The sequence below is a fragment of the Hyperolius riggenbachi genome, chromosome 1 (assembly GCF_040937935.1).
Source record: "Hyperolius riggenbachi isolate aHypRig1 chromosome 1, aHypRig1.pri, whole genome shotgun sequence".
In the NCBI taxonomy this organism is placed as follows: Eukaryota; Metazoa; Chordata; class Amphibia; order Anura; family Hyperoliidae; genus Hyperolius; species Hyperolius riggenbachi.
The window spans coordinates 417,829,040-417,856,088 of NC_090646.1; the positions used below are offsets into that span (position 1 = coordinate 417,829,040).

Genomic DNA, 27,049 nt, shown 5'->3' on the forward strand with positions numbered 1-27,049 from the left:
GGTCACACTGTAGTCACTGGAGTCAGAACTGAGTCAGCCACTTACATACCTGATATTTAACTCTTTCAGACAGAGAAAGAAAAAAAGGAACCCAGCATAGTTATCTGTGTGCTAGGCACTGTACATACACATGTCTATCTCATTATGTCACATTTCAGTTCGGGTATCCTTTAACCTCCCTGGCGGTTTATTTATTTTGCCAGGGAGGCTGCAATGTGGTTTTTTTTAAATAAAAAAAAAATATTTCATGCAGCCAACTTAGGGCGCTCCGGAAGCGTACTTTCGATCGCCTCCGGCAATCGAAAGTAACAAGATAGGCCGCAATGAGCGGCCTATCTTGTTTCGCTTTTCTAGTCGCCATGGCGACGAGCGGAGTGACGTCATGGACGTCAGTCGACGTCCTGACGTCAGAGCCGCCCGATCCAGCCCCTAGCGCCGGCCGGAACTGTTTGTTCCGGCTGTGCTGGGCTCGGGCGGCTGGGGGGACCCTCTTTCGCCGCTGCACGCGCCGGATCGCCGCGGAGCGGCGGCGATCGGGCAGCACACGCGGCTGGCAAAGTGCCAGCTGCGTGTGCTGCTTTTTTCAGAAACGAAATCGGCCCAGCAGGGCCTGAGCGGCGACCTCCGGCGGCATACCCCGAGCTCAGCTCGGGATTACCGCCAAGGAGGTTAAAGGGAAGGTCCAAGCAAAATAAAAAAATGAGTTTCACTTACCTGGGGCTTCTACCAGCCCCATGCAGCCATCCTGTGCCCTCGTAGTCACTCACTGCTGCTCCAGTCCCCCGCTGGCAGCTTGCCGACCTCGGAGGTCGGCTGGCCGCATTGCGTACGTTTTAACGCATTCCCGATAGTGCAGGAACATTAACACATACATTTTTACGCGTTAGTGGTTTAATGCGTAAAAATGTACGCATGGAACCAGTAACGCGTAAAATGTATGTGTTAATGTTCCTGCACTAGCGGGAATGCGTAAAAATGTACGCAATGCGGCCCGCCGACCTCCGAGGTCGTCATGCTGCCAGTGGGGGACTGGAGCAGCAGTGAGTGACTACGAGGGCACAGGATGGCTGCATGGGGCTGGTAGAAGCCCCAGGTAAGTGAAACTCATTTTTTTATTTTGCTTGGACCTTCCCTTTAAGCAAGTGAAACATAAAATGCAAATAGTTGTTTCAGGCAATTGAAGTTTGCTCATTATTGCTGTTTGATACATTGATTTCATTATTTTAGGAAAGATATATGTTACTATGACTATACACACCAACTTGTAAGTAAATGGCATATATGACACATAGCATAGGGATGTTTTCTTTTTATAGGCCTAAAAGACCACCATGTAGGGGGAATGGTGCATATTGCAGGAGCTGGGTGGGCATGAAAGGAGGAACTTCAAACAGAACAGGAACGATGCACATGGTAGAATGGAAGTGCAGTGCAAGTGGGTAGCGGGAGTGCCATGAGGGGATCTACACATGATGGAGGGAGGCTGCCATATACTGCGTAAAAAAAAAAAAAAGAGAATAGAAGAGAAAGTTGCACATGGAAGAGAGATCTGCTATAATTAAGGCAAGGGGGCAATTGGCCCCAGAGCCCAGCCCCCCCCCCCCCAAGCCTGTCCCATCTTCAGTCAATTCAAAATGTAATTTGTCCAGCCGGGCTGCCAGGGAACACGGCTGGGGCAAGCAACGGCAGGCATGGGAAGGAGAAACGGCCTCCCCGAGTGCCTTCTCCCCAATGCCTGTCCATATGCAGGGCGGAAGCAACAATAAACTCACCAGTCAGCGCCGTCAGACACTTCTCGTCTTCACACAGTTCCGTGTCTCCTCTCGTTACTGCACCATTGGAGTAGTAAGAGAGGAGCTACGGAACAGTTCGATAAGGAGAAGACTTGCAGAAGTTCCAGACGGCGCTGACAGGTGAGTTTTACTGTTGCCTCCGCTTGCATTGCTCTGCATATAAGGGGGGAAGGGGAGGTTACCTAAAACGGGGGACATCTGGCTATCTATACTAGGGGGAGACTACCGAATACTGGGGAGTACATTGCCAATTTATACCTGGGGGAGGTACCTAATCCTGGGGAGCACACCTGGCTATCTATACCTGGGGAGGCTACCTACAGCAATGCAGTGATGGAAGCAGAGCCGGGACAAGGTCCTCCAGCACCTAAGGCTGAGACACCAAAGTGCGCCCCTCCATCCCTCCACCCCAGCCGTCACACACTGATTGCTATTAGACTAAGAGGCACCCCAGGGCCCCCAACACCTTAATCTCTAGTTATCTGGCTTGTAGTCACTTCCATGTATCTCCTTTCTTTCTTATTTCTTTCTGCTTCAAACACAATTAGGAATGACAGCTGAATGAATTGTGCGCCCCCTCCTACACTGCACCCTGAGACTGGAGCCTCTCCAGCCTCTGCCTCGGCCCGGCCCTGGATGGAAGTAGGGGAGGGGTGGTCAGGAGGGCCCTTAAGTTACTTTTGCCCTAGGTCCCTATTGGAGCTAGAACTGGCCCTGTGCATGCTGAATATGAGAAAACGTTATGCACATGGAGGTCTGCACATAAAACTAGGAAGTTGTAGCCCTCTGAAAAGGGGTAATGACAGCAAAAGAAAGTTGTATTGGAAGAAAAGTATAAATACTCCTGATAACACATTTTTTTCCGAGAGCTGTGTTGGTCATTCCATGTAATCTCTGTTTTTTGGTGCGCTGAATCCGAAATTACCTCCATTTTTGTCATTCACGTTTCTCGACAATTTAGGTAACTGTGTTAAATAAGGCAATACCTCAAAATAAATGCAAATAAACGTATAAAATTAAAGTTTTATTGCAATTTTTTCCATGAAAATTCTTACTTGAACTGAAATGAGTTCACCTTCACACACTAAACTTGATTCTTCTTCCCTGTGAGGCTCCTCTTGGTGCATTTATGCTTGTGAGTAGCATCTGGAATGTTTCTCTGAAGCATCCAACAGTAGTCATCATTGTGCTCCCTGGTATCTCCTTTCCATCTCTTCAATGTCTGGGTGGAATTGTTCACCTTGTCCCTCACTCACAGCTCCCATATTTTCAGGAAAGTAGTCAAGGTGCAGTGTTCTCCCCAGGTCCTCCCCATCCTCTTCCTGTGCTGTAAACAGAGTTGCACTGAGAAGCACTGCCCCTGCAACTCCCCCTCCCCATCGCATCCGATCCAGCTACTTTTTTATGCCACCAGGCTGGAAAAAAATTCTGTGGAGAACACTGAGTTGGGACTGGAGGAGATGAACTGTCAAACTCATCAGGCAACCTAAAGCTTGAAATGCTTTCAGCATTTATCTGGTGATCTGTTTGTAGTGAGGATCTTTGTTATCACCTAAACATTTCTGTATGCCTTCTTCAAATGCAATCCACCCTTCTTCTTGAGGATCCATCATGGTAAAAACTTTTGATCAACTAGGAGTCTTCTATTGTCTGGTCCGATGAACACACCTTCCTTCAATTTTGCCTCCGATTGGTCTGTAAACTTGGTGACCAAGTATTTGAAGCATTCTCCATCTATTGGAAGTGATTTTACGAATTGCTTCATCAATCCCAATTTTATGTGGAATAATAAATAAAAAAAAAATTTGATGAATTTAAAGACTATTTTGCATTTTGTGGCAAAACATGACATCTGTTTTTTTTTTTAACATTTTATTTGTTTTCAGCACACCAAAGTACATGGAAATTTGATTAAAATAATCAAACAGCTTTTTAGTCGCAGACCTGTGTAATTCAACCTTTCTGTAAAGGCTGCACCTTTAACAGTTAACTAGTTTAACCAGTTAACCTTGGCTATATTGCAATTGCTGACTGCCCGTCATATAGTGCATGCCCACAAATGGCTGGATGTGTACCCAACACAGCTGGCTGCAGACAAGGGTACAAGCAGCATTAGCGCCAATAATATAGCTATACAGATGTCAATATTACTGGTGGTTTGTGCATCAGGCCCAGTGTTTTCTAAGGTTGCATGCACACTGAAGAGTTGCATTGCTCATCCTGGGAACACAGGATTGCAACCCAATGGAGGGCAAAAAACGTACATTGTGAAATGTATACAGTGAAGCATGTCATACATAAAAACAGGGCCGGTTCTAGCCAAACTGGGGCCCCGGGGCAAAAGTAATACAGGGCCCCGACACCAATACCCACTACAACCACCCCCCACCCCTGCGGCTGCTGCAGGATAGATCCCCCCCTTGCTTGCTTCTCCCCCCTTCCCCCTGCGCACTGCCCCCCCCCTCACACATTGTAATGAAGGCAGAGTACGAGAGACATTCTCACCTCCCGAACGATCCAGGCAGTGCAGCTCCCGTCTATCTCCCCTTAGTGATTGTCCTTCACTTCCTGCTAATCCATTCAGGCACTAGAGCCTAAACAGATTAGCAGGAAGTGAAGGACAATCACTACAGGGGAGACAGATGGGAGCTGCACTTCCTGGATCGTTCAGGAGGTGAGTGCGTCTCTCTCCCACTGCCTTTATTACACGGGGGGGGGGGCGCATGGGGGAGAAGTGAGCGATGGGTGAGATCTGGCCGGCGCCAGCCATGGGGGAGTGCGCAGGGGTATCTAGCCAGCCCAGCAACCATATGATTTGTGGCAAAATGGGGACACTTGGGGGCCCCTATGGATACAGGGGCCCTGGGGCAATTGCCCCCTTTGCCTCTGTGGAAGCACCAGCTCTGCATAAAAAGAATGCTTGTAAAGCATGCCTCAAGTTATTCTGGTGGAAATCGCTGCATCACACTGTAAATACCCCGATGTGAACATATCATTACAATATAATCGCATAGTGGTTGCAATACCATTATATTGTCCAACACAGGGAACATCTTAGTGTGAAAGTAGCCTTAGGTCGCATTCACCGTGCCACGTTGCGGAGCTGCGTTATGAAGTCTTACAACTCAGCCTACCGCACTGCAATGCTAATCCCTCCGGATGTTCACAGTGTGACGTTAAAGTTGCGTTGAAAAAAATGTTGTGTTGTGGTAACTCACTGCTTGCAGTGCATTACCTCTTAACGCAGACACGTTGCGACTATAACGTCGCATTAAACCGCAATGTCCCACTGCGAATGCGACCTTAATCATGTGAATCCTCTTCTGTTGTCCAGCCCTGGAGACTTTTAGTTAAAGGCATAATATGTAATTTTACTTTACGGTTAAGATTCACAGTTTGTCTTAATAAATAAATAAATAAAAAATATTATATATATATATATATATATATATATATATATATATATATATATATATATATATATATATGAGTAAAGGAAGCTGTTTTAATTTTATTTTTTTATTTCAAGGTGTCGATGAGGTAGCAATTACAAATATTTTGACCAAAAGGAGTAATGCTCAGCGCCAGGCCATTAAGGCTGCTTACCAAAGTACAACTGGAAAGGTAATGAACATTGAGCCAATAACCAAAATATGAGTATTTGAGTCTAAGGCTTAGTTATTGCTGTCCAGGGGTTTGGTACTGCCACCCACATGGTGTCATTGGAGCTACACAGCTGCTCACTTCTATCTGGCGGTCCGTTTTGCTGTAGATCTAGTTTATCTCAAACTAAACTAACGTCATTTTTTCTGCAATGCACCTGATTAGCTCACCTGACTGATGAGCACCATGGACCAATAAGCACGTAGGCACACTCACAGATAGAGATGGTCAATGAGATGAGAAGCAAAAGATTTTGCCTTACATTCTAATCGAATGCAAGCTGTATGCAGCTTTGAACTGAACTAATCAAATTTGATCTACTTCTCCATTGTACACCAGGCTTAATGTATTTCATTTGTGGTCAGTTCTAATCATATTAATTGGGCCCTGACCATCCTGGCATGGAGGTATTTATCTGCAGCAGGGACTGGCACTTGCTAGGACAGAGAGTAAAATGCCCAGGGTAAACGAAATGTCACATTTTGGAGGACATCCACAGCCCTCTGCAAGAAAGTTGTCATTGGGGACACGACAATGCTTCCAACTTCTAACATGACATGACCCAAAGGACACAGCAGAAATGACCACATGGTGACTTAGGCCTTACTTCAACTTGTCCAATTCTTGGCAACTCAACACAAACTGCAAGGACAACAGAAGTGCATAGTCTGCATTGTCTGTTTCCATCCATGCGTTGCAATTCACAATGCATGATTGAATGCATTTCTGCATGTTTGAAATGCAATTCCATTCGTTATAAATAAACGGAATCGCAACCACATCAGGGAAAATTGCGTAGCCATGCATGCATGCAGCGGGATTTTGGAAACAAGGCCTTTAAAAGGAGAAAAAAGGATAATATCCTTGCATGGCTTAGTCAGAGTCCACACTTAAAAATCTGGTGAATGATTTGAAGATTAAATCCATCATGGTCACCATTCAGTGAAACAGAGCTTGAACAATTGTGTAAAGCTGAGTTGGCAAATATTGTCTTAATGTGCAAAGCTGATAGTGAAGTATCCCAACACACTCAAGGCTGTAATGAAAAAAGGTGTGTGTGTATGTGCGCGTGTGTGCTTTTAGCCATCTCTAAGACAATCTTTTTTTTATTTTTTAAATTCTAAACTGTGGCTTTGATATCTTTTCACTTGGTGGTTACATTGTGCAAATATAGTTATTTTATGTGTGCTTTCATTTCAAGCTGTAAAGCTACAAAATGTGTATATTTTGAAGGGGTTGATATTTCTTTTTTATTTTCTTTTGTACTCAAGTGTATATAAAATATACTTTATTTTGTTTCCTAAAAAAAACCTGTCAAAATAATTAGTTTTCTGTCAGTCAGTGGATTTGTTCAGGGGTCAAAATGAACAACAAAAGCCTCCTGCCCTTAGAAGTAATTTGGGTTCTTCGTCGCAGCTGTGGTCCTCCCCGGTGTCCCGCTGGTTGCCTGTGAAGATTGCTGACAGTTCGGCAGTTCTGTGCAGGCCAGGCACATGCAAGTGCTCCCATGCTTATGTGCCCATGTCACCGGGTGCGTACTGTGCCTGCGCAATAGTACTGCATGCCTAGAAGCGCAGACCCGGCTGCAAGAAGCCCCAGGTCAGTAAAAATAGATTTGTTTCTTTGCCTTGGGAATCCCTTAAGATTTCTTTCACACAGGAGACTGGAGGCATTGAATTCACCCCACCTATCAGCTGCTCCCATGAACTGCCCGGGCACTTCCTACTGCTTGGCATGGACAGTGGAGAGGCTGGCATTGCATTAGGTTTTGTGGCCGTTTTCAGATGTGACATGATGCCGTTTTTTTGCTGCCTAGTAACCACTCTGCAAATGGCGACACATGGGTTTAGATATGCTGCATGAAATTGCAGCCAAAAGGCACTCAGTGGCCAGCAGATATAAGGCTGAATTGCCCTAAAAGTACGCACTTCAGCCTCCCTTGTGAAAGAGGCCATACAGCGGTGACAACACTCCGGAAAGGGTAGCGAGAGTATTGCTGTTGAATTGAAGTACAGTTTCTCCCTTTCAAAATTGAACAGTGGTTTCATTAATCAAATGGAGTGGCTGAAATGTCTAACAAGATGGAATGTACAGTCTTTTCGCAGGTAATACAGTTCAAATAAAGTTCAGCCTAGTATTTAACTGTTGGTCTGCAGTGTCGTTCTATTGCTGTATATATCTGGTGAAGCAGTGTTATTCTATTGATGTATGCACCTGGTGAAGCTGTGTTATTCTATTGTATGTACCTTGTGAAGCATTCTATTGCTGTATATACCTGGTGAAGCAGTGTTATTCTATTGTTGTATGCACCTGGAGAAGCAGTGTTATTCTATTGCTGTATATACCTGGAGAAGCAGTGTTATTCTATTGCAGTATATACCTGGTGAAGCAGTGTTATTCTATTGCTGTATATACCTGGAGAAGCAGTGTTATTCTATTGCTGTATATACCTGGAGAAGCAGTGTTATTCTATTGCAGTATATACCTGGTGAAGCAGTGTTATTCTATTGCTGTATATACCTGGAGAAGCAGTGTTATTCTATTGCTGTATGTACCTGGTGAAGTGCAAATTTGGACAGAGGCGCCAGGCAGGTTAAAATGATCTAAAAACAACTAAAAAGGAGGAATACAGGTGGACTTACCTCCTGAAATGATGGACAATCGAGATTGTTCAAATCGCAAATAACAATTTATTTTGGCACTCCGCAACGCGTTTCGCAGGTATAACCCGCTTCATCAGGCAAGGAGTGCAAGCTCAAAAAGGTCCAATAGTGGCAATGCGCCTCTGAGAGGCACATTGGACCTTTTTAAGCTTGCACTCCTTGCCTGATGAAGCGGGTTATACCTGCAAAACGCGTTGCGAAGTGCCAAAATAAATTATTTGCGATTTGAACAATCTCGATTGTCCATCATTTCAGGAGGTAAGTCCACCTGTACTCCTCCTTTTTAGTTGTTTTTAGATCATTTTAACCTGCCTGACGCCTCTGTCCAAATTTGCACAGTATATAGTCCACCTTGGGTGGAGGGGACTGTCCCCTTCTTTCTATCTACAGAGAGCGACTTCTTAAACCTGAGTGGGGTCAGGTTCTAATGCTCCCCATCTGCATTTCAAGTGGTTGCCTATGTGGTAACCCGTGTTTGTGAGTATATCCACATCTGTTAATTATTTCGCCAACAATTGTTAGACTTACTGCACTATATTGGGCTCTCGGTTTTTCTTTTTGTTTCAAGTGTACCTGGTGAAGCAGTGTTATTCTATTGCTGTATATACTTGGTGAAGCTGTGTTATTCGATTGTTGTATGTACCTGGTGAAGCATTCTATTGCTGTATTTACCTGGTGAAGTAGTGTTATTCTATTGCTGTATGCTCCTGAAAAAGCAGTGTTATTCTATTGCTGTATGCACCTGGAGAAGCAGTGTTATTCTATCGCTGTATATATCTGGTGAATTAGTGTTATTCTATTGCAATATTTACCTAGTGAAGCAGTGTTATTCTATTGCTGTATATACCTGGTGAAGCAGTGTTATTCTATTGCTGTATGTACCTGGTGAAGCAGTGTTATTCTATTGCTGTATATACCTGGCGAAGCAGTGTTATTTTATTGCTGTATATACCTGGTGAAGCAGTGTTATTCTATTGCAGTATATACCTAGTGAAGCAGTGTTGTTCTATTGCTGTATGTACCTGGTGAAGCAGTGTTTTTCTATTGCTGTATATACCTAGTGAAGCAGTGTTGTTCTATTGCTGTATGTACCTGGTGAAGCAGTGTTTTTCTATTGCTGTATATACATGATGAATCAGAGTTATTATATTGCTGTATGTACCTGGTGAAGCAGTGTTATTCTATTGCTGTATATACTTGGTGAAGCTGTGTTATTCCATTGTTGTATGTACCTGGTGAAGCATTCTATTGCTGTATATGCCTGGTGAAGCAGTGTTATTCTATTACTGTACGCTCCTGAAAAAGCAGTGTTATTCTATTGCTGTATGCACCTGGAGAAGCAGTGTTATTTTATTGCTGTATATATCTGGTGAAGTAGTGTTATTCTATTGCAGTATTTACCTAGTGAAGCAGTGTTATTCTATTGCTGTATATACCCGGTGAAGTAGTGTTATTCTATTGCTGTATATACCTGGTGAAGCAGTGTTATTCTATTGCTGTATATACCTGGTGAAGTACAGTAGTGTTCTATTGCTGTATATACCCGGTGAAGTAGTGTTATTCTATTGCTGTATATACCTGGTGAAGCAGTGTTAGTCTATTGCTGTATGTACCTGGTGAAGTAGTATTATTCTATTGCTGTATATACCTAGTGAAGTAGTGTTATTCTACTGCTGTATATACCTAGTGAAGTAGTGTTATTCTATTACTGTATGCACCTGGAGAAGCAGTGTTATTCTATTGCTGTATATACCTGGTGAATCAGTGTTATTCTATTGCTGTATATACCTGGTGAATCAGTGTTATTCTATTGCAGTGTATACCTAGTGAAGCAGTGTTATTATATTGCTGTATGTACCTGGTGAAGCAGTGTTATTCTATTGCTGTATATACCTGGTGAAGCAGTGTTATTCTATTGCTGTATATACCTGGTGAAGCAGTGTTATTCTATTGCTGTATATACCTGGTGAAGCAGTGTTATTCTATTGCTGTATGTACCTGGTGAAGCAGTGTTATTCTATTGCAGTGTATACCTAGTGAAGCAGTGTTATTATATTGCTGTATGTACCCGGTGAAGCTGTGTTATTCTATTGCTGTATATACCTGGTGAAGCAGTGTTATTCTATTGCTGTATATACCTGGTGAAGCAGTGTTATTCTATTGCTGTATGTACCTGGTGAAGCAGTGTTATTCTATTGCAGTGTATACCTAGTGAAGCAGTGTTATTCTATTGCAGTATGTACCCGGTGAAGCTGTGTTATTCTATTGCTGTATATACCTGGGGAAGCAGTGTTATTCTATTGCTGTATGTACCTGGTGAAGCAGTGTTATTCTATTGCTGTATATACCTGGTGAAGCAGTGTTATTCCATTGCTGTATGTAACTGGTGAAGTAGTATTATTCTATTGCTGTATATACCTAGTGAAGTAGTGTTATTCTATTGCTGTATATACCTGGTGAAGCTGTTTTATTCTATTGCTGTATGTACCTGGTGAAGTAGTGTTATTCTATTGCTGTATACAGTATATTTGGTGAAGCTGTGTTATTCTATTGCTTTATGTACCGGGTGAAGCAGTGTTATTCTGTTGCTGTACATACCTGGTGAAGCAGTGTTCTATTGCTGTATGTACCGGGTGAAGCAGTGTTATTCTATTGCTGTATACACCTGGTGAAGTACAGTAGTGTTCCATTGCTGTATATACCTGGTGAAGCAGTGTTATTCTATTGCTGTATACACCTGGTGAAGTACAGTAGTGTTCTATTGCTGTATATACCTGGTGAAGCAGTGTTATTCTATTGATGTATGCACCTGGTGAAGCTGTGTTATTCTATTGTATGTATATACTTGGTGAAGCTGTGTTATTCTATTGTTGTATGTACCTGGTGAAGCATTCTATTGCTGTATATACCTGGTGAAGTATGTTATTCTATTGTTGTATGCTCCTGAAAAAGCAGTGTTATTCTATTGCTGTATGCACCTGGAGAAGCAGTGTTATTCTATTGCTGTATACATCTGGTGAAGTAGTGTTATTCTATTGCAGTATATACGGTACCTAGTGAAGTAGTATTTTTCTATTGCTGTATATACCTGGTGAAGCTGTTTTATTCTATTGCTGTATATACCTGGTGAAGCTGTTTTATTCTATTGCTGTATGTACCTGGTGAAGCAGTGTTATTCTATTGCTGTACACAGTATATTTGGTGAAGCAGTGTTATTCTATTGCTGTATGTACCGGGTGAAGCAGTGTTATTCTGTTGCTGTAAATACCTGGTGAAGCAGTGTTCTATTGCTGTATATACCGGGTAAAGCAGTGTTATTCTATTGCTGTATGTACCTAGTGAAGCAGTGTTTTTCTATTGCTGTATATACCTGGTGATACAGTGTTATTCTATTGCTCTATATACCTGGCAAAGCAGTGTTATTCCTTCGCTGTACATACCTGGTGATACAGTGTTATTCTATTGCTGTATATACCTGGTGAAGCAGTGTTATTCTATTGCTGTATGTACCTAGTGAAGCAGTGTTTTTCTATTGCTGTATATACCTGGTGAAGTAGTGTTATTCTATTGCTGTATATACCTGGTGAAGCAGTGTTATTCTATTGCTGTACATACCTGGTGATACAGTGTTATTCTATTGCTGTATATACCTGGTAAAGCAGTGTTATTCTATTGCTGTATATACCTGGTGAAGCAGTGTTATTCCATTGCTGTATGTACCTGGTGAAGTAGTATTATTCTATTGCTGTATATACCTAGTGAAGTAGTGTTATTCTATTGCTGTATATACCTGGTGAAGCTGTTTTATTCTATTGCTGTATGTACCTGGTGAAGTAGTGTTATTCTATTGCTGTATACAGTATATTTGGTGAAGCTGTGTTATTCTATTGCTTTATGTACCGGGTGAAGCAGTGTTATTCTGTTGCTGTACATACCTATTGAAGCAGTGTTCTATTGCTGTATGTACCGGGTGAAGCAGTGTTATTCTACTGCTGTATACACCTGGTGAAGTACAGTAGTGTTCCATTGCTGTATATACCTGGTGAAGCAGTGTTATTCTATTGCTGTATACACCTGGTGAAGTACAGTAGTGTTCTATTGCTGTATATACCTGGTGAAGCAGTGTTATTCTATTGATGTATGCACCTGGTGAAGCTGTGTTATTCTATTGTATGTATATACTTGGTGAAGCTGTGTTATTCTATTGTTGTATGTACCTGGTGAAGCATTCTATTGCTGTATATACCTGGTGAAGTATGTTATTCTATTGTTGTATGCTCCTGAAAAAGCAGTGTTATTCTATTGCTGTATGCACCTGGAGAAGCAGTGTTATTCTATTGCTGTATATATCTGGTGAAGTAGTGTTATTCTATTGCAGTATATACGGTACCTAGTGAAGTAGTATTTTTCTATTGCTGTATATACCTAGTGAAGTAGTGTTATTCTATTACTGTATATACCTGGTGAAGCTGTTTTATTCTATTGCTGTATATACCTGGTGAAGCTGTTTTATTCTATTGCTGTATGTACCTGGTGAAGCAGTGTTATTCTATTGCTGTATACAGTATATTTGGTGAAGCAGTGTTATTCTATTGCTGTATGTACCGGGTGAAGCAGTGTTATTCTGTTGCTGTAAATACCTGGTGAAGCAGTGTTCTATTGCTTTATATACTGGGTAAAGCAGTGTTATTCTATTGCTGTATGTACCTAGTGAAGCAGTGTTTTTCTATTGCTGTATATACCTGGTGATACAGTGTTATTCTATTGCTGTATTTACCTGGCGAAGCAGTGTTATTCTATTGCTGTACATACCTGGTGATACAGTGTTATTCTATTGCTGTATATACCTGGTGAAGCAGTGTTATTCTATTGCTGTATGTACCTAGTGAAGCAGTGTTTTTCTATTGCTGTATATACCTGGTGAAGTAGTGTTATTCTATTGCTGTATATACCTGGTGAAGTAGTGTTATTCTATTGCTGTACATACCTGGTGATACAGTGTTATTCTATTGCTGTATATACCTGGTAAAGCAGTGTTATTCTATTGCTGTATATACCTGGTGAAGCAGTAACGATTATTCACATGTTTTCAGCCTTTGGATGAAGCGATGAAGAAAGCTCTCTCCGGCAACTATGAGGCGGTTGTTCTGGCCTTGTTGAAAACTCCAGCTGAATATGATGCAGAGCAGCTGAAGCTGGCCACAAAGGTAGAGCAAATACCAAAAGAACACATTTAACTCATAAAGTAAATAAAGATATTAACACTGTGTTAAAATGTATTTATTTATTGTGTTGCCTGGTTTGCTTACCACTACCTTTTCTAAGGGATTGGGAACTGATGAGGACACAGTAATTGAAATTCTGGCATCAAGAACAAACAAAGAAATCATCAATATAAAAGAAGCCTACAAAAATAGTAAGTAATAGAAAGCTCTAATATATTTTTAAGTTTGTTATTAACTTTGCCATAACACAAATATGATGTGAATTTTCCACAACTACTCTAAGGTGTTTTGTGCATGTCAATTACATGTTACGCCATCTAAAGACTAGCATACTGATTTCAGTGAGCTTGTTAAAGGGAACCTGAGGGGAGAGGCATTTGGAGGCTGACATTCCGTTTTAAAGGGACTCCGAGCACCTCTCATGGGTATGCCTTTAAGCACACCCACAAACAATTGAGTGTGTCAGCACACTTACCGGCCACTTGTTTTATCCAAACTCCCCCTGGTATTGCCGCTATAAAATGCATGGGGTAGACGACTTCATACAAAGTCGTGCTATGACCCCTTTGGAGGAGCCTCTTGCAATAGCCATGCATGTACAGTAACTTTCTCTTCCTGCTTCCTTCACTTGTTCAATGGCCATGCGTGTCACTCACTTCCTCTTCCTGCTTCATTCAGTGATGAACTTCTGCTAAACCCTATCATACACACGCTCAAAAGCGGTCTTTTATGCAGCACAATTATCAAACAACTTGTGTTGTAAAACAAGTTGAAACAACCAGTGATGCTCATCCGAGCTAGGATATCCGAGATACTCGGATATCCTAGCTCTTTTTTTTACTATTCGAGCTTGAATACCGAGCTCGAATAGTATTAGCTATCCGGGCTGTGCTATCTGAGCGCATTCGGATAGCAATCAGCTATCCGGAGATATCCGAGCTATCCGAGCTCAAATACGGAGCTCGGATAGCGTCATCAGCGGGTGACGTCACCTCAAGTCCTCACAAGCGAATCAGAGGGCTCCCAGCCCTCTGACTGCAGCCAATCACAGAGGGGGAGCCTGGCCAAGCCCCCCTCTATAAATAGCGGGCGCCATGTTGCCTCACTCGTCCTGCTTGTGACTTACTGACTGACTGTACTGAGAGACTGCTCCAGTGCTTTTTGTCTGTGCAAGTAGTGCATTTATTGTTCAATACACCAAGCGTTTTTACACTCCAACACTTGATATTCACCTGTATTGCTTTGTATTGTAGATTGATTGTATTTTAGGCAGTTCAGTTTGTGTAATTAGGGACTAGGGAGGGAGACTGTCACTGGTGCTGCTGAAGCTGCAGCAGCTAGGCCCTGTGCCTAGGCAAGGCAGCCTGCCCTGCTCTGTGCTCTAGTCTCTAGTTACCTGTGCTCTCACCTGTCCTACTCTACTGTACTACTTCTGTGTTAGATAGATTATTGTACTATTTTGTAGTTAGCAAGGCCCAGCTTTACTGCTATACCTGTCCTGTATCTGCTCTCTGTAATCTAGTCACACCTGTTCTATTGTTTAGCTAGATTCTTCTATTGTTTAGTTAGTACTGTAGTGTACTCTAGTCTGTGTATAGGGACCGTCCGTCACCGCGTTACCTAGGGTCTTTGTGTGCGCAGCGCTGTCCGCACCCTCTCGTTAGTGCTACACCCGTCCTATTGTTTATATTACTTGTATTGTGTACTCGCTGAATTGTACTGTACTGTAGTCTGTGTATAGGGACACCGTCAGTCAGCGTCAGCTAGGGTCTTTGTGTGCGCACTCTCTCGTTAGCGCTACACCGATCTCTGCTGTAGAGTACACCTGTCCGTCACCTCACACACCCACCACCACCAGTCCCACCCCATTAAAGTACCCCACTTGTCCCACCCGCCTTTACATACATAACTTTTTTCTTTCATTTGTATAATATTAAAAATATACGATGTCTGGCACTGGCAGCCGCGGTTTGGGCAGGGGCAGCAAGGGCATCGCCAAGAGAGGAGGTCGTGGGCGTGGCAGCCGCGCCACCACCACCATGCACAGTTCTGTGTCTGTACCAGTGGCTATTCCGCCATTAGCCACTGGCCGTGGACGCCTTGGCCGCCCAACAGCTGGGAGTCACGCTGCAGAGACACAGCAGCAGCGTGTGGCACAGATGTTCCTCCCACCACCAGGTCGTAGCCGTCCTATTGAGGAGAAGGACGCAGACGCTGTGGTGGAACTGATGGTGGATGAGCAGGCCACCATTAGCTCTGGAACCGAGTCCTCCACTCCCGCCACCACTCCTGTTCGCAAGAGCAGCAGCAGCCACCCAGCACTGCCTGGGGAGGAGGAGGAGGAGTGCAGTTCTCCAGCCCCAGCGGGCAACACCAGCACCCTGTCACTCAGCATCTTCTTATCCCCAAGCACAGCGAGGCTATGGAGTGCTGTTGCGGCAGAATTGGAGGAGGAAGAAATGCTGATGGGCACTTTGGGGGATGATGCTTTGGACAGTCAGACAGTGGTGAGTGTCCATCAGCCCATGCATGCAGAAGGGGAGTTTGTGGGGTCATGTTTTCGGAGGGGGAGGATGATGATGACAGGGTGAAGGACAGAGACTGGGTGGCAGATCCTGGGGATGTCATCAGATCTGAGGAGGAGGAGGAGGATGTGTCTGCGGGCCTTGCTAGAAGGATCAGCATCGCAGACATAGGCAGGATCAGAAGTGGGCGTGGTATGCAGGCCACACAGCGTGCTGATCCGGAGAGTTCTGCCAGTGCCACCAGCCGCACCAAGAAACACCCCCCCCCCCCCCCCAACCACCACAGGGAGACCAGCAGCAGCAGCACCTTCGAGTCGAAGGGGAAACTTCACCTCCCCAATTTGGAATTTTTTCACCCTGCCATATGTGGATTGCAAGTATGCCACCTGCAACCAGTGCCGCCAGCAGCTCAGCAGAGGGAAGGAGCCCTCTGCGTACGGCACCACCTCTCTGGTGAACCATCTGGCAGGGAAACACTTTCATGAGCATGAGGAGTTCATAAGGTTGAAGGAAGCTGGCAGTGGCAGACCCGCCACCACTGTGAAGCCATCGGCAGCAGCCACCCGCCCTCCTCCACCTCCTCCAGCAGCACCAGCAGGAGTGCGTCAGAAACGCACTGCTCCTCCTCCCTCTGCAACTCCTGCCGCCGACACTGAGGCCTGTTCTGGCAGCCAGTCCTCAGTGGCCTCCTCCGCTCGCTCCAGTGATTCCCGTGCCAGCAAAAGGTGTCGCCAGACCCTGCTCAGCGACACCTTCCAGGGGGTGGTCAGGGTTCTGCCTCCCAGCAAGCCGTCGCGTGCATCAGCTGAATGGCTTGCTGGCACGGGCCATGTGCTCCCAACTCCTGCCTTATTACCTTGTGCAGGAGGGGAGAGACATGCGTGCGCTCCTGATGTGTGCAGCCCCCGATTGGCCAATACCCAGCCGACATTTTTTTGCACGCATGGCCATCCCTGCACTTCACCGCTCTGTGATGGCCAATGTCGGGAGAGGGCTGGATCACGCAGTGGGTCAACAGGTCCACGTCACCATGGACTCGTGGAGCAGCCGGTTTGGGACAGGCCGCTATCTGTCCTTCACCGCGCATTGGGTCAGCTTGGTGGAAGGGGGTGAGGAGGGGGGAGCAGCATCAGGCACTGTCAGAGCAGCAGCAGCAACAACGCAGTGGGTGATGCCACCATGCAGTGTCAGCGGAATTGCAGCAGGTTCCTCTGATCCGCTTCCATCCTCCGGCACACCAGCCCAAACCCCCTGCCTCAGCAGCAGCGTGAAGCCCCGCCACTGCCAAGCGCTGCTGGAATTAGTCAGCCTGGGGAAGACCAAACTGACGGCGAACCACGTCCTGGCCAAACTCCGAGAGCAGGAGAGGAATTGGCTGACCCCCAGAGGCCTCAAAGTCGGAGAGGTGGTGTCCGACAATGGGGCAAACCTGGTTGCTGCAATCAGCAGGGGAGACCTGACCCACATCCCCTGCCTGGCGCACGTCCTGAACCTGGTAGTCCAAAAGTTCCTGCGGACCTACCAGGGGATGGACCGACTCCTTGAGGCGGCAAGGAAGGTTGTGCGTCATTTCCGGCACTCGGCTGCAGCCGTAGCGAGCCTGGAAGAGGTGCAGAAGGAGCTGCCCCTGCCACAGCATCGGCTCATGATCGATGTTCCAACTCGCTGGAACTCCACCCTGGTGATGTTGGCACGTCTGGTTGAACAAAGGCAGGCTGTCAGCCAGTACATTGCACGAGCAACAGTTGCCGCCATCACTGCAACTGGGCGTGCCGCCACCAACCTCCCGTCCATCATCTCCACGGAGGACTGGGGGCACATGCAGCAGGTGTGCTCAGTGCTTGCACCCTTCCTGCAGGCCACCAACATGGTAAGCAGGGACCATGCAATGGTGTGCGAGTGGGTACCCATGGTGTGTGTGCTGGACAGGGCCCTGTATGCACTGCTGGAAGAGGGAGCGGCAGCCTTGGACCAGCAGGAGCTGCAAGCAGCTTCACAGGCCACCTCTGAGGAGGAGGGCTTGGAGTTGGTGGAGGTCCTTGACCTTTGTGCTGATGAGGGGGAGCAGCAGAGCCCAGCTGGAGTGGTGCGGGGGTAGAGAGAGGATGAGGTGGAGGAGGCAGAGGATGAGGAGGACAGCACTGTCGGCTCTGGGGCTGCCGATGATGTGCCAGCAGACGTGGCCAGACTCTTCCCAATGGCAGCGCACATGCTGAGGTGCCTGCGCAAGGACCCAAGGGTCATCCAGATAAAGCAGAGGGAGGACATCTGGATCTGCATGATGCTGGACCCTTGTCTGAAGGGGAAGCTCAGCCAGTTCCTGCCTGCAGGAGGAGACCGTGCGCAACAAATGAGGAATTTTCAGCTGTCCCTTGTTGAGCGCTTGGAGGAAGCCTTCCCTCAGCCATCCACCCCCACTGTCCAGCCAGCACAGAGGCAGCAGCAGGTGCCTGCATCCACCAGCAGCAAGCGCACCACAGACCTGCTGTCTCTGACCAACGAGCTCTACATGAGTGTAGAGCTGCCAGGGACTAGAGAGGAGGTGCCTGCAGCAGCATCCTTCTCCAGTCACAGACAGCGCTTGACCCGCATGGTGGCTGACTACATGGGGTCCTTCAGCGGGCTTGACAGCATTGCCCCTGTTGATCCCATGGAGTATTGGGTTACGCACCTGCCGATCTGGAGCAAGCTTGCGCAGTACGCCCTGGAAGTGCTCTCCTGCCCCCCTTCCAGCGTACTGTCAGAGCGTTGCTTCAGTGCAGCCGGTGGAGTCGTCACTGAGAAGCGATCTCGTCTGTCTCACAAGTCTGTGGACAGACTGACGTTTCTCAAAATGAACCAGGCTTGGGTGGAAGGCGAATTCCTGGCCCCTGTTGTCGGCGAGAGGGGGACATGAAGTGGCACACACACAGTACACCTGCTGCTGCTGCTGTATTTCTTACTGCTGTCTGTGTCTCCACTGCCAGGGAACACATTAAAAGGTGCTGCTGCCCATGCGCCACCAGCTATTTACGCTCAAAAATAGCTGCATTATTTTGAAAAAAAAAAATTAAATTATTTTAGAGGTGTCCGTGTTGAAAACTGTGCTGTCCCAATTGTGTATTGGACACAATGTGGGCTTCACAACCGCTGTCTGGAACCTCATGGTGTTCATTTACGGCCCTGGTACCACCGCTAAGAACCAGGGCCTATTATGTCTCGCTGCCTGCCCTCCTGCTGCCAGTCTGCCACACACTCATCCTCCTCACGCTGCCTGCTGTTGTATTTCCTCCTGCTGTCTGTGTCTCCACTGCCAGGGAACACATTAAAAGGTGCTGCTGCCCATGCGCCACCAGCTATTTACGCTAAAAAATAGCTGCATTATTTTGAAATTTTTTTTTTACTTATTTTAGAGGTGTCCGGGTTGAAAACTGTGCTGTCCCAATTGTGTATTGGACACAATGTGGGCTTCACGACCGCTGTCTGGAACCTCATGGTGTTTATTTACGGCCCTGGAACCACCGCTAGGACCCAGGGCCTATTATGTCTCGCTGCCTGCCCTCCTGCCTGCTGCCTGCTGCCAATCTGCCACACACTCAACCTCCTCACGCTGCCTGCTGTTGTATTTCCTCCTGCTGTCTGTATGTTTCCACTGCCAGAGAACACATTACAAGGTGCTGCTGCCCATGCACCACCAGCTATTTACGCTCACAAATAGCTGCATTATTTAAAAAAAACAACAACAATAATTTAATTATTTTAGAGTTGTCCGGTTTGAAAACTGTGCTGTCCCAATTGTGTATTGGACACAATGTGGGCTTCACGACCGCTGTCTGGAACCTCATGGTGTTTATTTACAGCCCTGGAACCACCGCTAGGACCCAGGGCCTATTATGTCTCGCTGCCTGCCCTCCTGCCTGCTGCCAGTCTGCCACACACTCAACCTCCTCACACTGCCTGCTGCTGTATTTCCTCCTGCTGTCTGTATGTTTCAACTGCCAGGAAACACATTACAAGGTGCTGCTGCCCATGCGCCACCAGCTATTTACGCTCACAAATAGCTGCATTATTTTGAAAAAAAAACAATAATTAAATTATTTTAGAGGTGTCCGGGTTGAAAACTGTGCTGTCCCAATTGTGTATTGGACACAATGTGGGCTTCATGACCGCTGTCTGGAACCTCATGGTGTTTATTTACGGCCCTGGAACCACCGCTGGGACCCAGGGCTTATTATGTCTCGCTGCCTGCCCTCCTGCCTGCTGCCAGTCTGCCACACACTCAACCTCCTTACACTGCCTGCTGCTGTATTTCCTCCTGCTGTATTTCCACTGCCAGGGAACACATTACAAGGTGCTGCTGCCAATGCGCCACCAGCTATTTACGCTCACAAATAGCTGCATTATTTTGAAAAAAAAAATAAAATAAATTATTTTAGAGGTGTCCGGGTTGAAAACTGTGCTGTCCCAATTGTGTATTGGACACAATGTGGGCTTCATGCCCGCTGTCTGGAACCTCATGATGTTCATTTACGGCCCTGGTACCACCGCTAGGAACCAGGGCCTATTATGTCAGTCACATCACACTGCCTGACACACACTACTCCTCCTCCTGTAGCTGCATTGAGCTTCCGCTGTCTGTGTGCTGCTACCACTGCCAGGGAGAACAGAAGAAGAACTATTTTCTGCTGCCACACACTCTCCTACCAGCTATTACCACACTACAATAGCTGCAACCACTTCCTCCTCCTGCTGATGTCTGTGCTTTACCACCGCCAGGGTACACAGAAAAAGGCACTGTGGCTTGCAATGTACCACTTGTACCTATTATGCCATCAACACAAATATAACTATGGTGTTATTAAAATAAAATATTTCCACAAATGAATTAAAAAAAATATTACAAAAGAAAGGAAAACCAAGACACATAATATAAGTATAGAGAAGAAGAGGAAGAAGAAGAAGAAAAAGATATAGAAGAAGAAGACATAGAAGAAGAAGATATAGAAGTAGAAGACGAAGAAGATATAGAAGAAGAAGAAGATATAGAAGAAGAAGAAGATATAGAAGAAGAAGACGAAGAAGAAGAAGATATAGAAGAAGAAGACAAAGAAGAAGAAGATATAGAAGAAGAAGACAAAGAAGAAGAAGATATAGAAGAAGAAGAAGATATAGAAGAAGATATAAAAGAAGAAAAAGATAATTGAAGATCATACAAGAAGTAGAAGATGAAGAAGATTTGAGTAGAAGAAGATATAGAAGAAGAAGATATAGAAGAAGAAGATGAAGACGACGTAAATGAAGACTTCCAACTTACAACCATTTTGGACACACCTTCTCATGCAAACACTTTTCATGAAGTTAATTTACTATTTTTGATACCTTTTTTATAACTACTACATCACCACTTAATCACTTGATGTTTTTCTTCATAAAAAGGGTGGTTTCATGCATCATTGACCTCCAATACAAGTTTTAAAAGCTATTTAAGGCAAGCTCGAATATTTTACTCGAATACAGACTCGGATAGTGACGTCGGATATCCGAGTTCGAATTGGATATTCGATTAACTCGAATATCGAACTTCGAGTGAATTCGGATAGTTTACTATCCGAATTCGACCAAACTCGAATAGGATAATGAGGTATCCGATCAACACTGGAAACAGCCAAAAACCAAAAAAAGTTGTTTGCTATTGTTCACACAGCTGATAAGACTGATCCAACAGGTAAACTATTTTTTTGGGTTGTTTCAACTTGTTTCACGAGAAAAGTTGTTTGATAATTGTGCTGCATAAAAGACCGCTGTTGAGCCTGTGTATGGGGCTTTATAGAAGATTACTCCTCTGGACAGGGGTGACCCATAACATAGCCAAGATGGCAGCCACAATATTTAAATTGAAAACGAACAAAAACTATTTGGTGTAGAACGGCAATACAGGCATCAAATGAAAGAGGAAAGCACAAGCTACAGAACGGTCTTTAAAGGGAACCTGAACTGAGTAAAATTATTTAAAATAAATTATTTAAAATAAACCCATGAATTAGCTGCAAATGAATATTAAATACTTACCTCACCGTCAGTTCCTCTCAGAAGCGCATTATTTTCTTGTTGCTGTCAGTTATATCAGCAGCTGTCAGTTATAACTGAATGTGCAAGGTAATGTCCAGGTTTCCCTATGGCTCAAGTTGGCGATATTACAGTTTAACAGTGTGCTGACCAAGAAGCTATTATAGGGTAATGGCCATTTTCAATACGGAGGATAGAGAAATCCATTGATCACAGTGGACAAACGGGACGCAGGAGAGGAGAAAGGAATTGATGAGGGGTCTACACAGGAGGTAAGTTTGACGTTTGTATGTATGTTTTGATGTTTAATTTTCACTTCAGGTTCTCTTTAAGTACTTTGCAGTACTGGTCGGAGTCCCCTTAACTATACAAATTGCCTGGCTGTCCTGCTGATCCTCTGCCTCTATTACTTTTAGCCATAGACCCTGAAGAAGTTGGTGTTCTGACTGAAGTCTGACTGGAGTGGCCATATGCTTGTTTCAGGTGTATTATCCAGACACTACTGAGGCCAGAAAGATAAACAGAAAAGCCAGGGAAACTGGTATTCTTTAAAAGGAACTGAATATGGCAGCCTCTTTATCTCATGACAGATTCCCTTAACCATTTTTGCCACCCAGACGTAAAGCTCACTTCCGGGCGGCTGCTCTGCTGCGGTGCCGCGCTTCGGCGCGCCCCCGCGTGCAATCGCGGACGCGCCCCCGTGGTGTCCCCCGGTAGCCCTGAGATCAATGAACGGGAAAATGGGTCCCGATCATAGATCCGTGTCCCCTGCCGAAAAACCGAAGCGCTCTTACAAGAGGCTTCAGTCTTTCTGCGCGACAAAATTTCCACATCCCCCTTAAGCTTCCGCTTAGCGAGAAGCACAAGGAGGGGAAAAAAACTGAAGGTGGCCATCTTGTGGCCAAATAGTAAAAGAACATTTTTTACATTACAATTTACACATATAACAACATTAAAAATTAACTGTTTATTTCCCACACCAAAATATTACCCAAATTAAATGTTTAATGGAAAAAAAAAAAACAATAAAAAAAAAAAGACATAAATAGTTACCTAAGGGTCTGAACTTTTTAAATATGCATTTGAAGGGGGTATACTACGAACATTTTTTAAATTATAAGCTTGTAAATAGTGATGGACGCAAAACGGAAACAATGCACCTTTATTTCCAAATAAAATATTGGCGCCATACGTTGTAATAGGGTCAAAATTTAAATGGTATAATAACCGAGACATACGGACAAAAAAAATACATAGGTTTTAATTATAGTAGCGTGGATTATTTTAAAGCTATAATGGCCGAAAACAGAAAAATAATGAATTTTTTCCATTTTCTTCTTATTAATCCTGTTAAAATGCATTTTTTAAAAAAAATAATTCTTAGCAAAATGTACCACCCAAAGAAAGCCTAGTTAGTGGCGGAAAAAACAAGATATAGATCAATAAATTGTGATAAGTAGTGATAAAGTTATTAGTGAATGAATGGGAGGTGAAAATTGCTCTGATGCATAAGGTGAAAAATCCCCGCGGGCTGAAATGGTTAAAGTGTTCTAGAAAAAAATGTAAAAACAATCATACTTTGCTGACAACAAAATATAAGTATGTGAATCTGGTGGTGCACCTCTATAAACACCAAAAAGAGTTCTAATAAAAAAAAAACAGATGGGCCACAATTATCAGCACACAATCAATGTGGATGACAGTTAGAGATGGTCCGAACCTCCGATTTTTCCGACTTCCGCAAAAGTTCGGTTCGCGTGAACTTTCGCGATCCGCAATAGACTTCAATTGGGAGGCGAACTTTGAAAACTAGAAACACTTATGCTGACCACAAAAGTGATGGAAAAGATGTTTCAAGGGGTCTAATATCTGAGTTTTTGCATGGATGAGTGGGATAGACGCCAAAAGTCCCGGGGAAAAATCTGGATTTGATGCAAAGCAGCGTTTTAAGGGCAGAAATCACATTGAATGCTAAATTGCAGGCCTAAAGTGCTTTAAAACATCTTGCATGTGTATACATCAATCAGGGAGTGTAATTAGAGTACTGCTTCACACTGACACACCAAACTCACTGTGTAACGCACCGCAAACAACTGTTTGTGTAGTGACGGCCATGCTGGACTGGTGCGCACCATGGCGAGAGTGCAGGCTGTGGCGGTTTTTAAGCCCATATGGTCGCCGGGCTGTGGTAGCTCAATGACAGAACAACAGTGACTGTACAGCTGATCAAATTTGGTCTGTCCACAATGAAGCAATGACCTTATTATCTTGGGTGCCCCCCCTAGACACTCATATAGCTGGCGGTCATTGCTTCATTGTGATACGCAAGCCCCTTCACCACGGCAAGGTAACGATCACGAAGGGGAATTGACACATGTACATGCCTTTTGTGTCGTTGTTGCAGCTGCGATGCAGCCAGAAAAATTACGCAGCCATATACACGCACCAGAAAAATTATTATAGTGGCCGCTGCTAGCAGCGGCCTTAAAAATTCAGGTATCCGCCTGGAGTCCTGGACCCTGTTGGTGGTGGCGGAGAAGGCAGTCAAGCGGCCTGCAGGCAGAGATGCTGTGTGGGGAGCGACTTAGTCTTGGGGCAGGCAGTCACACGGCGTGCAGGCAGAGATGCTGTGTGTGGGAACTGACTTAGTCTTCGAACGGGCAGTAGCCTTCCGGGATCCATGCCTCATTCATTTTAATAAAGACGAGGCACTGAACACTTTTGTGACTTAGGCGACTTCTCTTCTCAGTGACAATGCCTCCAGCTGCGTGAAGGTCCTTTCTGACAGGACGCTTGAGGTAGGGCAAGACAGAAGTTGGGTGGCAAATTGTGACAGCTCTAGCCACAGGTCAAGCCTGCGCACCCAGTAGTCCATCGCTGCTCATACTGTCGATGGTTCTTTCTCTACCATTGTTAAAGAAAGCGTACGGCCGGGGAGTCAGGGTGCGGTTCTGGTCTGGAGTTGGAGCCTGAGAAACGGCTACCACCACACATCCGAGGAAGGCAGCAGGCATAGCATGCAAGTCCCGAGGTAGTGACAAAAAATAACAATACAGGAGGACTTTCGAGGCCCTGCTGTATATGAGATGAATCAATTTTAAATCCTTTAACGAGAATCTGTTAGGGAGGGCTAGTCTGCCATCCATTCAAGTGAAAGGTATGCACTGACTGCCAGGTATAATACAATGTGCAGTCACAGATGCAGTGAAAGGTATGCATTGACTGGTATTACAATACAATGTGCAGCTGTCACACAGGCGCAGTTAACATGTATGCTCATAGTGGTATTACACAGCGTATTACAAATGTGCACCTGTCACACACACACACACACACACACACACACAGGTACCGGACAGGCACAGTGACACTGCGTGCGCTCACGTAGGTAGGTGGGTGCACTGAAGTGAACAACAGGTAGGTATTTGCAGTGATAGGTATTATATTGTGCACATGTCACACACAGACAGGTAGCGGACAGGCACAGTGACACTGCGTGCGCTCATGTAGGTAGGTGGGTGCACTGAAGTGAACAACAGGTAGGTATATGCAGTGATGGGTATTACAATGTGCACCTGTCATACACAGACAGGTACCGGACAGGCACAGTGACACTATGTGTGCTCACGTAGGTAGGTGAGTGCACTGTGAATAACAGGTAGTTATATGCAGTGCTGGGTATTACAAATCTGCACCTGGCACAGTAGTAATTACCACCAAGGGGCCAAAGTCCAGCTGCGACTGACTGACAGGGCTGTATATAATGCAAGTGGGCCACACACAAAAAAAAATAGATCACAAGAACAAGATTAGCTCTCAAAAGAGCTGTTGAGGGGTGCTTTTTTGCAATAAGAATCAGCAAGGAGCAAGCTAACAAGCCTACAAGAGCCTAACTAAGCTTTCCCTATGAGTCTGCAGCAGCTGTCCCTTCTCTAATTACTGCAGGCACACGAGTGAGTCCAATGCCTGACGCTGCCTGCCTTTTATATATTAAACTTCCGGAAAAGTTTGCGGTTCTCTGCGAACGTGAACCACGGAAGTTCGCCGGGAACCATTAGCCGGTGAACCATTCGGGCCATCTCTTTGTCTCACTGATTCCCATGCTTAGAGCAGCCTGGACACTGCAATTGAAATAATGAGTCTTTATCCAGAAAACGTTTTGCAGGCAGTGAACCTCCACCACACCCCGTAAATAGGGCACTCACTACTTGATTAGGACCCCATGTTAGATAGGTCAACAAGTGCATCTGGGATACTCAAGGAGTTATCCCAACCTTTATCCCGGACTCTCCTTCCCCTCTTTCAAACTCCACTAGATGTCATCTGACAAATCAACTAAAGGAAAATGATCTGGTGCTACCATAGCATAACACAGTTTTTATTATCATTAATAGAATGTTAAAACCCTATGCTGAGTTTTCATTTTTTATGTTGCAGTGTATAAAAATGAGCTGGCAAAGGATATAGCTTCAGATACATCTGGTCATTTCCAAAAAGCTTTGCTTTCAATTATAGAGGTATGTTGGAATATGTTTAATTAGCCTGTACTGTACAGCTGAAGTCCTGGCAAACATCATCTCTTCAAATCTGACTACTTTCAAGCTTTTTTTTTTTGCTTTCAGGCTAGTTACACATTTTATACAGTGTGATCATCCTGCAGCAGAAGAGCTCAAAGAAAGACGATCGCACCACACCATTCCCTCATGCATATTACTCTTCGGCAGAGTGTGCTGACAGGGTAATATGCGCATGTGTAATATGAATATGCATAGTTCTGACCCCCCTCCCGCTCTGTTGGACAGGAAGTACATCACTGACATTTCATCTCTCTGCACCTGCGCGCTGGCCAATAGCTCGATAGGGCATTTACACTTACTGCATCGCCACAGACAGGCATAATCTGTACAGAATGCATGAATCATGTGGCAACACACTGCAAAGTTTGCTGCAGCCTAGTGTTGATTAGCTACTTCCGTCGCCATAGTGTGTTAGGCCCCATATACTCGTTACACTGAGCTGCGGCGGGGGAGAGTACTGGGATGTGTTGTAATGCAACAGCCTTTGGGCCTTATTTAATTCCCTTTCCCTTTTATCGATCTTTTTTCAACTTCTGTTTCACCATGCGAATCTGACGG

General features: G+C 45.1%; 1 protein-coding gene across 2 annotated transcripts in view; it reads left to right on the forward strand.

Moving 5' to 3' along the window:
- The window catches only part of LOC137518513 (annexin A1-like), a 97,659-nt gene that overhangs the window by 47,030 nt on the left and 23,580 nt on the right, over positions 1-27,049 (forward strand). For both annotated transcript variants that reach the window (XM_068236485.1, XM_068236494.1), the window contains 4 exons: positions 5,323-5,417; positions 13,213-13,326; positions 13,445-13,535; positions 26,352-26,431. In XM_068236485.1, the coding sequence (XP_068092586.1) occupies positions 5,323-5,417; positions 13,213-13,326; positions 13,445-13,535; positions 26,352-26,431 (380 nt within the window). The remainder of the gene's footprint in view (positions 1-5,322; positions 5,418-13,212; positions 13,327-13,444; positions 13,536-26,351; positions 26,432-27,049) is intronic.